This window comes from Echinops telfairi, unplaced genomic scaffold (assembly GCF_000313985.2).
Source record: "Echinops telfairi isolate 266 unplaced genomic scaffold, ASM31398v2 ScPeMD7_7420;HRSCAF=8458, whole genome shotgun sequence".
Lineage (NCBI taxonomy): Eukaryota > Metazoa > Chordata > Mammalia > Afrosoricida > Tenrecidae > Echinops > Echinops telfairi.
Window position 1 is genome coordinate 24,446,941 of NW_022111320.1, and position 13,555 is coordinate 24,460,495.

Here is a 13,555-nt window from a genome sequence, read left to right on the forward strand (position 1 = left end):
TACCATATGTGAATGTAGCATTCTGTGATACATAGGAATAGACAATATCTCAGTTTGGGACCAAGAGTTTCTGAAAGTTGACCAGGGAAGACATTTTGGCTACCACCTACTTAGACTTTAAAGGTTTGCTCTGATGTTACATGCAAGACCATTGCCAATATGATCAAGGGGACAACTCCTGAGGTGATTCTTAAGACCCTTAATATCAAAAGCGACTTGACTGAGCAGGAGGAAGCCAGGTATGCAAGGAGAGCCAGGGGGTTGAAGAGCAGTGAAATGTGCCCGACACTGTACTGCTACTTCTTTTTGTATTGTAACCCTCCTTCTTGGCAGCGCTACACTGGAAGTGTGAGCTGTATTGTATTGTAACCCTCCTTCTTAGCAGCGCTACACTGGAAGGTGTGCGCTTTGAACGCTTGAGAAGCCAGTGGCTGAAGTAGGAACTAAAAGCTCTTCTTGAGGGGCTGGGGGGCATGGATAGCTCTTTTTCCTTGGATTCGGCTATATAGTGAACAAGATGCAAAAACAATAACATGAAATTGTAAAAATTTTTAAAGAAATCAAAATGACGTATTGCATTGGGGAAATCTGTAAAAGACCACTTGATTATTTTTTTTAATGTTAAAAAGCAAAGATGTCACTTTGTGTTGAAAATTAAGGTGCACTAGATGCATCCACTGCTATCCATGCATTATGAGCGCATTCAGACTCATAATGACCCTCTAGGGTTCCTGAAACTATACATGTTTACAAAAGCAGATAGCCTCCTCTTTTTCCCTAGAAGTGGCTGGTAGATTTGAACTGCTGACCTTATGGTTGGCAGTCTAATATTAACCTGTAATTTCAAAGATTACAACTGGACTCGAGCAGTTGTGTTTTCAGTTGCCTCACATGCACACGAAAGGCAGACAATGACAAAGCAAGACCAAAGAAGAAATGGTTCCTGAGTCTTTTGATGTTGGCAAAATATTGAAATATGCCCTGCACAACTAGAACGAACCCATCTGTGTGGGGGGAGAAAATACAGCCAGAATATTCTTAAAAGCAAGGACTTCATCTCATATACTTTTGACATGTTATCAGGAGTGTCCAAGTCCAGTCTCTGGAAATAGTCATCCTGCTAGCTAAAGAGGAAGACTTTCAACCAGATGGCTGCAGCAATAGGCTCACACATAGCAATAATTGGGAGCATGGAGCAGGACAAGGCACTGTTTCATTCATTGTCTGTAGGGTATTCTGTAAGTCCGAACCAAGAATACTGTTAGCAACCTATAAATTGTAAAACAAAATTTTAATTTTAGCATCTATGATGATGAATTAGCTTTAAGAATTATATCTTTTTTTCTTAAAGAATAATTCTTTAATAATAATAAAAAAGAAACACACGAAGAATAATAAAATTAGAGAGTCCCCATTTTGCAGTTCCTAATGAAGGACTCCTCATTTCTTCAAGATGGTGAAATGGTGATTTTCAGTGGCTGCTAAAACCAGTAGGTGAAGGGATGCTGGGCAACTGGGTGACAGGACGGCTCAGGCCAACTCACCGCATCCGTTCGCAGGCACTGACAGTGGGACAAGCACATGTGCTCCTTGTGACACATGCAACAGAAGTACACACTTACCGCAGAAACAGTCATGTCAACTACACTGACCTGGAATCCACCCAAGTCTCAACATAACTAAGAAATATGGGGGATAGAGGAGCCAAGAATTATATCTTAATACTGCTTCTTCATACTATGAAATTAGAAAGGAATCCCAGTGGCGGTATGGCTAATGTGCTAGATACCTAGCCACAAGTTCAGCAAGTCAAACCAATCAGCTGCTCTGTAAGAGAAAAGTAAAGCATTCCGCTTCCACAAAGATTAGGGACTTGGAAACTCCAAAGGGGACAGTTCTTCTCTGTCACATAGGGTCACAGTGAGTCTAAAAGTATTACCCAGCTAGTCGTGTGTGTGTGTGTGTATTTATAGCTACACCAGCTTTTATTTTTCAGTGTTGGCCATGGTTTACCTGTATCTTACCACTTTGCTTTTCATCTTTCCCAGTTGCCAGCATGTCTTTCCGTGTGTGTCCGCGTAGAACTGTGTTCCATTGGATTTTCAGTGACTAATGTAAATCTCCAGGCTTTTCTTTGAGGTATTTCTGGGTAGATTTAAACCATCCCCCTTTTGGTTAGCAGTCAAGCTTGCTGCTTGTGTACCACCAGTGACTTTTTAAACTTTTGGTGAGCTTATAAATTATACCTTATTTAAATAAGCTATATACTATATTTTAGTCTTGATCTTTTGCTTAGAATATTTAGTTCATTTATATTTGGAATAATTGCTGTTATTTGGTTTTGTATTTTACTATTATTTACTTTCTATTCGCTTTGTTTCTTTTTGCCTTTGCTCTTTTCAGTTAATCAAATGATTTCTATTAGTTTATTTACGTATAGTTTTACGTTTCATTTAGTGGTTACACTACAGCAGGATTGGAGATTTTTTTTTCCTGCCAGGGACCATTTGGATATTTAGAACATTCCCAGGCCTTAAAACGTTTCATTTACTGGTGCCTAATGTGGTGGTTTTTAGGAGCCTTGCTGATGTAATGGTTACACACTGGGTTGCGATCCACATGATAGGCAGTTCAAAACCACCAGCAACTCCTCTGGATAAAGACTGGGCTTTTCACTCCTGTAGACAGTAACTGTCTCCGAAACCCATAGTGGGTTGCTGTGAGTCAGCATTGGCTTGATGGCAGTGAATTTGGTTTTATTTTTTTAATGCGATGGCTGGAACTGCTTCTCTTTGGTAAGATGTGTAATGTTAGCTGGTAGTGATGATTTCTCAGGCTGTATATGACCCTTTGGCTGGAAATTCCCCTACCCTTGTCCTAAAACATAGGCTCTTAAATTTATTTGGTCTACTGCCCCCTTTTCAGAAAAACAATTCCTCAGTGCCTCCCTAGCAATTAAAAGCTTTTGTGCCATAGTGTCCGTATCTGCATTTGTAGCCCCCCTGGTTTCAGTACACTGTGAGAAGCACTAACCTAGAGCAAGAGTTGACAAACTATTACCTGAAGGCCACATCCAGCTGCCTTCTTGTTTTTGTAAATAAAATTTCACTGAAACAAAGCCATGCTTATCTGTTTACCTATTTTATATCACTGCCTTCGTGCGTAATTGAGTAGTTGCAGAGAGACATTGCGGGTGTGACCTGCAAAGCTATTTGGCCGTTTACCAAAAAAGCTTGCTAACCCCACCCGAGGGCAGCAGTTCTCAAACTTGAGCCTGCCGTAGAATCGCCTGACGTTAAAACACAGAGGGTGAGCCTGATCAGAATTTCTGATTCAGTAGCTTGGAACTCGGTGATCAGCAGCTGTTGGTCCCGGGAACTAAGTGCACTTAAAAGACCATACTACTTTCCTAGTAATGCTTAAAACCTTAAGTCCTGTCTCTTTGTGTGCTTATCTCTTAGAAGCGCTATTATATAATAGCTGGAAATTGGAAACAACTCAAATGTCCATCAACAGTTGAGTGGACATTAATAAATCATTGTACATTCATGCAGTTGAAAACTAAACAGCAGTAAAAATGAATGAATCTTTCAAACATGCGTAAAAAGAAGCTAAATCAGTAATACCAACTATTTCAAGACTAGTTCACTCTAAGGAGATTATGAGTGGGTACTTATACAGTGAGTATACGTATGAGTACTTATACAATGTTGGTAATTTTTTATTGCTCAGGGTTATGGTCACACTAACATGTTCATTTTGTGAAATGTCATTGAGCCGTTGTGACTGGTATATTTTTTCTGCTCTTATTTTGATGTTGTTAAAAATTCATTCCCCAGCATTTGAGAATGTCAAGAGTTAATCTTTTTTTCAAGGTAGAGAAGTTTACTCTTTCAGTTCATAAGTGTTGGAACAGGCAACTGATTTGCAAACGGAATACTGTTTCCATGGGAACTTCTGGCTACTCTGTGTTCCAGTGTCTTTCTCTAGATTTGTGTGTTTCTGCATTTTTATTTTTATATGTTGCTAGCCAAAAGGGTTATTTGGGAATTTTATGCATGTTTGTAACAGAGCAGTGCGTTTAAGCATTGGTTTTAAATTCATTGTGTTCTCCAAGCTGGCACCATAGCGGGGTCATGGGCTCACCCCCACCCCAAATGGTTTCTAATCAAGAGATCCTTATATTCCCTATGAATTGCACTCTTTTAAGAAAGACATGCCGAAATGGAGTGTGGCTTTATGTTAGGTTGTCTATTTTATGCCCCCCGCCCACAACAAACATGTGAAAATTTGTTTTGCATGTTTTCTTTAAAATGGACTTGATAATTGATTCAAAGCATCCCTCTGGAGGGACAGTTTCATTCCAGATGATTTTGGTTTTTGCGGAGGTGAGGGGAGCCGAAACAGAAGAGATCCCAGCCTATTGATCTAAAGCCTGTGGCAAAACTGCTTCCTTGCCTCTCCCATCTTGTTGGTCGTGGCTGGTTTGTGCAGGGTCCTAGAGAAAACCAGCTTCTCATGAGGCAAGAGTAAAATGCCTACCTCTTGTGAGGTGTGTATGTTTCATTTGTAGTCAAGGAGATGATAATAATGTGGTCATTCATAAATATATAAAAGGAGCTTGCTGAACATTGTACAATCATTAATTTCCATGCTCCAAATAAGCAGCAAATTGTGAGAGTTCAGAGCTAATTATACACAGTAACGAGCACTGTGATAGTCCATGCTTTACTGATGCAATAATAACCACCCCAGCAGAATATTGCATAAAATCCGTTTTTTCTCTGTGTCAATTTACACAGGATGTAAATAAGAGAAAACAAAGGTTTACCAACATTTAGTATTTAATGCCTTTGAAATATTGGTATAAAATAAGGCTTGTATAGCTGCATGGAGAATTTTTAGATGCATGGAGAATTTTTACCTTTCAGCTGGCAGTAGCTGCCATAAGATGATGTCACCTTGTAGCTGATTGGCTACTGCAGCACCTAGGGAAGGGAAGAGAAAGAAAAATGCCGGCACAAACCTCAGTGGTGGTTCTGTGGTTGTTTCTGCCTATTTTTGATAGATTCTTTGATTGGTATTGAATCGACTGTATTTGGCCATGTGAGCTCTTGGGAGCATCCTAGGGTGAGGGGAAATAAGGAGCTTTCAGAGGGATGAGGCGACTGATTTGCAAACGGATCTGTGATTGTAAGTTGCAGAAGCTGGGTGTAAGGAATAAGGCAGGGCGTGCTAGGAGATGCACTATGGGAGGAGTTGGCGGAATATGCTTACTTGAGTAACAAAAAAATGAAAATAGCTTTTTACTATCCTTAGAGTTAATATGGTTGTTTTTATATTAACAATATTGCATTCTGATTTGAAATTACACAGGGTTATTTTATATATTGCTAGCTAATATATCAATCCTCATTCAGAGGAGCTTTATTTTATATTATGTATCTTTTCAAATTAATGCTTTTTTGTATGGCTTCATTTGAATTTTGAGTCCTGTGAATAACGGAGCAAAGCTTAGTTCTCTGAAATACAATTTTCTAATGGTTTTTGCAGATAAAAGCTTTGATGATGAAGAATCAGTGGATGGAAATAGGCCGTCATCAGCTGCTTCAGCCTTCAAGGTTCCTGCACCTAAAGCAGCCGGAAATCCTGTCAGCAGTGCGAGGAAGCCTGGTTCAGCAGGTGGCCCTAAGGTTGGAGGTAATGTAAATCCATTTCAGATCTCATGTCCGTGCCCCATGCCCTTGACGTGGCCACGCATACTTAGAACTCCAGAGGAATATGTTTATTCATGACTGCAGCACAATTGCAGATCCCGAGAGTGTGTTGCAACACCTAGAAGTAACTGTACCTTTTAAAATATTGAAAATATTGCTGTCTCCCGGCAGAACATGTGTGAAGTAGTATTTTCTTGAGAGCATATGTATTTTTTCTGATGCCATTTTTAAAGGGAGAGATATAATGGAGTGGGTTTTGTTGCCGTTTTTTAACCTTGTTAAGAATAGTATAGGTTTTTCAGATTTGACCATTAATTTTCAGGTACTGTAGCTGTTATAGAGATGTTTAAGTATGTCAGATTTTCACACATCGTTTAAGTAGAGAGTCTTCAGTGTTTATTGAAAAAAATGCTTGGAGACATTGGGTATTGAGTCATATTTGCCACAATAGGAAATGGGTGGTGGTCAAGTACAATTGTCTCGCAAATGATTGCTGCATCAAAATAAGTAGGAAAAGGCAAGTTTTATGAAATTATATAGGGCACAGTTTGTTTCTTCATCATAGTAGAACTATTTTTTCCTAGTATATTGCTCATATTAAATTTTTTTCCCTTTAGTGTTCCCAGCCCACCCCTATACTAATCTGAAGCCACCACATTCAGGGGTTGATTTACTTCGGGTCGTCTCTGTGGGAGAGCAGTCCTGTAAGAGGAACAGTGACAGTCAGGGCTATACCAACAGCACTCTTTGTTCTTTACTCTAGTTTTTTTTTTTCTTTTTAATTGTGTTTTAAATATGATAATTTGGGAGAACAGGTTTGTTTCCTTTTTGGTGTTAACTGGTGGGAAAATTATGGTCTTCATAGTTTTTAATTTCTCTATTGGTCTTTACTTCATTTAATTTTAAAAAGGAAATAAAGATGAACTATAAATTAGACAAGTTTTGAAAGGACTTATGTGTCCTTGATTTTTCTATATAACCACTATTTTTACCAAAATTATATGATAATCTAACTAGGTAAAATCACAAGTGTGTTACCTGTCTAGCTTTTTTTTTTTTTTCTGTCTAGCTATTTTATGTGCCACAGAACTAGCAAGATTCTAGGATGTGTGTATGTGTGTGTGTGTGTGTGTGTCCAGATAAATATCTATATATAAACATAAAAGTAAAAGCCCAGTATACTATAAAGAAAAATATCATTGATATCTAGGATATCTTCAATAGTCATTTATAAATTTAATCATTTTCTTTTAAAAATTATAAGCACACTATTCAGTTTTTAGTAATGATATACTATTATGATATTTTGTGTTAAGCATTTCTACATCCCTCTTACAAAAAGTGTGTAACATTTTAAGACTTTCCTTTTGTAACAAACAAATAGCTACCATCAGTTATTACAAGAAGTTTTTTTTTTCTTCTTGATTTTGGATTACAGATTCTAATCTGTTATTTTATTATAATTATTTTATGAAATGTACTTATTTGACTTCAAATTGATTAATATTTTGAATACATGATAATATTTAACATTTTTATTAATCTGGGCCAAAAGTTTATAATTACATGATTCTCATACTCTACTGCCTTTCCTTAGCTGAAAATTGAGATTGTGTTATCTACCAAAGAACTTAATTCTGGTGTTATTCAAATTAATACCATCCGATACTTTTTTTAAAAAGGAGAAACTTTCTTAACCCATGTTATTCCGCCTTTGACAGATTTTAAAGTTTATGTCCCCACTATGAATAAACATATTTGGTTGCTTTCATCATTGTGTTAATCCTTGTCCTATAGATTATGTCTTTAGTTTCTAGTCAGCAAATCTTTGGAGAAAAATAAGAAAAAGGGCTTTCCCCCTACCTTCTTTTTCATCTTTTTTGTCTATATCAGAATTGCTCCTTTTTTCTCTCCATTTGCCACAGGTCATTTGGGTGCACTGCCCAGTTTTCTCTCTAGGAAAGAGCTACTGGCCAGAAGATACTGCTGTCACCTGTTGAATTAATGCCATTCTTGGCTACCAAACCTTCTTTGAAAACCAGCTTTACATATTTCTGGCCACGCGCGTGCTGTGGTGTGTGTGTGTGTGTGTGTGTGTGTGTGTGTGTACATTTTCTCGACTTCTTATAATAGCTATCTCACATAATATTTGCCCTTTTGTGGTTGACTTCTTTCACTCAGCATAATGTTTTTCAGGTTCATTCATGTTATGAAGAATTTCACAGATTCATTGTTTTTCATTAGCATTGCATTCATTTATCTATTTTTCCATTGATGAGCATTTAGAATTTAATCTGTCTTTTTGCTATTTTGAATAGTGCATTAATGAACATAGGTGTATATATAAGGTCTTGATATTTTAGATTAGTTGTAAAAACTTTTTTGGAGTTGTAGAATCTTTAAGTTGAAAAAGACCTTGTGAGTCACATAATTCAAATTATTCAAATACAGAATTCTTTTTCATAATATTCATGAAAAAAGATTATTCATCATTGATTAACTTAAAATTTAGAATAAAACACACCTGTAATACCAGTACATATCGGCATAATTACTAATAAATTATAAATTGTCATCCACCTACTTTATAGTATGTTCTTTGACAAAAGTAACACTATTTTTTAGTTTTCGTACTTATATTTTCCCCCATTTCTTTTTTAAACTTATTGTGAATTGAGTGAGGTTTACATAGTTAATCCATTTTCCATTCACCTATTTACACACATTTTGTTACATGTCATTGTTTGCAATCCTCACAATATAACATTCCTCACCCCCTTTCCTCCTCCCTTCCTAACTCTTTGTTGCCGTCTCAACTTGTTGGAGAGTAAATAATACCCTTTTGATCTCAAATGATTGAGTGTCCTTAGGAGTCCTGGTGTTAGGATCTATCCCTTGGCTAAGGGACTGTAGTGGTCCAGTGGACTAAGTATTTGCCCACTATGCCCAAGGTGGGTGGTTCAAACCTTCTCATTGCTATTGAGAAAGAGAAAGCTGCCTGCTCTAGGGAACAGTTCTACTCTGTCCTGTATGTTTGTTATGTAGCAGAATCAATTCAGTGCAATGGATGTGGGTTTAGGTATTTGACCGAAAATTGAATCACGGGGGTGAGTTTAGTACCAGGCCTGAAGGATTACCAAGGGCCATAGTCTCAAGGGGCGTCACCAGTCTATCTTACCAGTAAGCTTGGGGTTTGTTTTTAATGATTTTTGAGTTTTTTCCACATCTTTCTTCCATTCTTTCCAGGACCTTCTAGTTCTGGTCTCAGGGTCCTGGAATCTGAAGTTCTCACGAGTCTTTGGACGATTTGTTTGCATGCATCTTTGATTTTCTTCATTCTTGCTCCAGGCGAGGAGAAACCAAATGTTTCACCTTAGATAGCCACTTGTAAGTTTTAAGACCCCAGTTACTACTCACTTAGATACAAAACCTTTCTTTTGTGGACTGTGTTGTGCCAGTTGACCTTGATAACCCTCAAAGACCATGATCCTCAGCTCTCAGGCCCAGTGACACTCATTCCTTCAAGGTCTTTGGTTATGGCTAATGTAAGTATTTTTCCATTGCTGTACATTTTTCTATCTAGGAAAGAGCTATTAGTCAGAAGATAATTGATGTTGCTTCTTGAACTAATGTCATTGTTGGGTACCAAACTTTCCTTGGAGACAGCTTTAGGTATTTCTGGTGGTTATGAGTTGGCCTACTAACCTCAGGCTCAGCACTTTGAAACCACCAGCTGCTCCACACGAGAAAGATGGCACTTTCTACTCCACAGCCTTGGAAACCCACAAGGACAGGTCTACCCTATCCTACAGGGTCACAGTAGTCAGAATTGACTTGACGGCAGTTAGTTTCAATTTGGCAAACTGCTTTAGAAGGTTATAAACTCATCCCAAATCTGGGTATATTACTTGGTTTTGGCGTTCCATGAAATTCTGCTTTGTTGTAATTTTTACAGAAAGGACAAATAACTTATTAACATATATATACACACATATATACATATATGTATATAATTAACCTATATATATTTCCCCCTATATTTGAAATTGGCTTAATCACTTATATAACTTTTATGTTACATTTGTACCTTGTAAACTTATATGGAATGATGATGATTCAGGGAGGATTTTATTTCTACTCCTACCTAGGTCTCTATTTAACAGATAGATTCTTTTCTAATTGAAAGAATATGGTAGCGGAGCTATGTAATAGTGGTACAAAATAATCACAACCCCAGTGGCTTTGACTAATTTCTTTTTAGCTCAGAGTAGCCCTGCCCTTTAAAAATGAGTTTTTATGGAATCATGACTGGATCTACTTTTTGAAATGTTAAGTTTAGTTTACTTCTTCCAAAGATATATGCCAGGGTTAAAGAGATGTATGGTATTTTTAACAGTGTTCTATCCAGTTAACTGAGTCTAATAAGACATCTATTTAATCTTTGCTGTATTACATTGTTCTTTGACCTTAGAATGCCAAACTTAGTCTCATACTGGAATCATGCCATTTAAGCAAGCAAGAGTTAAAAAATATATAATTGCTATGAGAACTCATATCACATTGGTGTCAAAAGTGTTACCTTTGTGCTTTACTAATTGGCGTAGGAATAAGGTGAATTTCCCCAAATCGTCAATGTGTGAACAACACTTAGAAATCCAGATTAGGAAATTAGGTAAAATCCTTTGCTTTTGCCATAATGATTTGGTTTCTAACTTTTAAAAATGCCTCCACCTCTACAATATTTTAAGTAGCAATTTTTTGAAAGTTATTGTATGTTCCCACATATATTCTCTCATTTAAACTTCAAAATTCCTGAGTTAAGCACATTATTCTCTTAATTTTACTGGTGAACAATTGGAAATTTGTAGAGGTAAGTAACTTGCTCAGGTTCACACATGGGATATTTGGGAAAAAATTACTTTGTTACTACTACCCACACTTATCTTGTTAAGAAGTAAAGATTCTTAGGGATTTTATAGCTATGAGGATATATAATAGTGAGTACTACATTCCTGCATTCATAAATCAGTTATTTTAAAGCTGAACTAGGGTGTCCCAGTAAAATGAAAGTAATTTGGAAATAAAAAACTTGTATTTTTCACATTGTTAGTAGAAGTGCTTTTAAGTATTTTCTTGGAGAAATTGCCTTCTTAACGTTTGTTTTGAATTATCACATCTCTTTTTAAGCCGGTTCTTTTGGCTGCTCTTCATTTTTTCAATAAAGTCTTGATTAAGTGATCATACAACATTCATTGCTGATGCTTAGTATCAGATTTTGAGATTAGTGATTTTTCACTGGGGTGTTTGGTTATCACTGAGATCATATCATTGACCCAGTGATCAATTCTCAAAGTACTGTTGGCCTCACGCAGGCATTCATGCATGTGGACAGCAGCTTTTCTCCCATCAACTACAAAAGACTACTTTGAAATGATTTTTTATCTTTTGGCTCTAATCATTAGGCCATAGCTACCTTTTCAAATTCAGTAGAACTTACTTATCTTTGAAGTGTTTTATTTGTGTCCTTCATTTATGTCTATTTAATATTTGATCAAGAATATCTAAATTGTGTTTTCCACAAATAGCTAATAATTTCCATGCTTTTCCCATCATGTGAACAAAAACATGTTTTAAGGAATTAAAGTCATGAGACTATGTATATATTTTATAAAACAAATCTCACAACTTGTTTAATCTTGGAATCCAAATTCCTTGTATTTTACCTAATGGTATCAGGTTCTTATTTATAAACTTTACATAAAACCAATTAAGTTTTCCAGTTGTGTGGGGTTTTGTTTATTTGTTTCTCTTCTGCTGTTGACATGGAACAATAGTAAACACAAAGGATTTTAGCTGTGAGGGGACGTCTTAAAGATGGTCTGACCAGAGTCAGATGCAGAAACTGAGCCCTTGGTCAGACAGCTCGCTATTAGTGGGAATGAGAGCAGAACTCTATGTCTGGTGTACTATCCAGGTTTTCCTCTTGGATCGTTTCCTAGGGAAAGTGCTTCTTGAACAGATTTCCTATTTTTATCTCATGTAGCAGTACACTACTATTGACATTTGGAATTTAGAGGTTACCTAGCTAGTGACCAGTCATTGTTCTGCTTTAAATTACTATGACTTCTGGGTCATCAACCACCCGTAAGATACCCTTGCACAGGGGTTGGACAACAGGAAAGTGGGTGAAGGGAGACGTTGGACAGTGTAAGATATGACAAAATAATAATAATTTATAAATTATCAAGAGGTCATGAGGGAGGGGTGATGGGGAAGGAAGGGAAATATGGGGACCTGATACCAAGGTCTCAAGCAAAGGTTTTGAGAATGGTGATGGCAATAAATGTACAAATGTGCTTGACACAGTGGATGTATGGATTGTGATGAGGTTGTATGAGACCCCAATAAAATGATTTAAAAAAAAGATACCCTTGCACAAGTGATCTTTATTTGGAGGAAAAGTGTAGTTTGAGTAAATATCAGACACATTATTATAAATATGAACCATTAAGTTGCCTAATTGTTTAGTATTATAAGAATATAATTTTAATTTAGTTAATTTTTTCTGACCTCACTTTTGTGTTACCTCATGTACAAACCTAAAGTTCTATAATTATGTAAGATTATTTTTGAGACATCCAGAATGCTTAAAAAATGGAAAAAACAATATAAAAAGCTGCATTTTTCTGGAAATTGAACAAACAGGCAGACTAAAAGTGTAATCTCTCCATACTAAGTTATTGTCATAATCACATTTGTATGTAGAGCCTACTATGTGCAAGACACCATGCTGAGCGCTGAGAAAATCATGTGGAATGTTCACTTGAGGTTTTAAGTTTCAAAGAAAAATTTAAACGACTGCCCAAGATCATTATTCCATCATTAGTGTTAATTATTGTTAGCATATTGGTTCTTCCACACTTCATTTATTCTACTTTTTAATTAAAATTTACATGTTAGAAAATATAAAGCTTCGTGTAGGTAGGGAAATTTATTAAAGGTTTATCTTAGAAAATGAGATTAATTTACATGTCTCTTTTAAAAAATCATTTTATTGAGGACTCATACTACTCTTATCACAATCTAAACATACATAAATTGTGTAAAGCACATTTGTACACTTGTTACCCTCATCATTCTCAAAACATTTGCTCTCCACTTAAGTCCCTAGTATCAGCTCCTCATTTTTCCCCCCACTCCCCGCTCCCCTCTCTTTTAAAAAAAATCTACACCCTTATAAGGAATTTTAAAATTAGATTTCTTATGTTTGATCCATATAAAGCAAATTTTTATAATAATAACTATCATCCTAGACTTGTATTTATATGGATCAAACATAAAAAATCTAATTAATAAAAAAATCCTCATAAATGATGTCTTATATAGTTGTGTGATAAGGATCGTTATTCCTATGATGGGCATGTTGAGGATTTAAAATAATTTTTTTAGTTAACCGTGTACTTCGCTAATCTTACAGCTGATTTATGTGTTTCTTGCTAATTAAAATGCATAATTTGATCGTTAAGAACACTAGTTAGAAAAATATAGAAAAAACACTAGTTATGTCTTTGTTAACAAATTAAATAATCGTATTTTAAAAACAAACTTTCATATCTTGCCTCTGTAATTCCACAGTGCTGAGACACTAATGTTACCTTTGATTGCAATTCCTTTATATCGCATTCCATTTTCATATAAACGAGTTAAAAAATTTTTACCTTCATTTTTTAAATGGGCTCATGTATTAAATGCTAGTAAACACATTACTTTGCAATTTGGTATTTTTCACAGAACATCCTTCAATTTCAAGAAAGAGCATTATCTCATTCTCTTAATAA

General features: G+C 36.0%; 1 protein-coding gene across 34 annotated transcripts in view; it reads left to right on the forward strand.

Annotated features, from left to right (window-relative positions):
- Nucleotides 1–13,555, forward strand: part of CLASP2 (cytoplasmic linker associated protein 2) — a 177,671-nt gene that overhangs the window by 57,786 nt on the left and 106,330 nt on the right. For 28 of the 34 annotated variants that reach the window (XM_045297466.1, XM_045297471.1, XM_045297467.1 and 25 more), the window contains one exon: nt 5,554–5,700. In XM_045297466.1, coding sequence (XP_045153401.1) covers nt 5,554–5,700 — 147 coding nt within the window. Of the gene's footprint in view, nt 1–5,027; nt 5,194–5,553; nt 5,701–13,555 lie in introns of those variants that run through there. The other 6 variants (XM_045297489.1, XM_045297493.1, XM_045297491.1 and 3 more) reach the window with 1 other exon arrangement.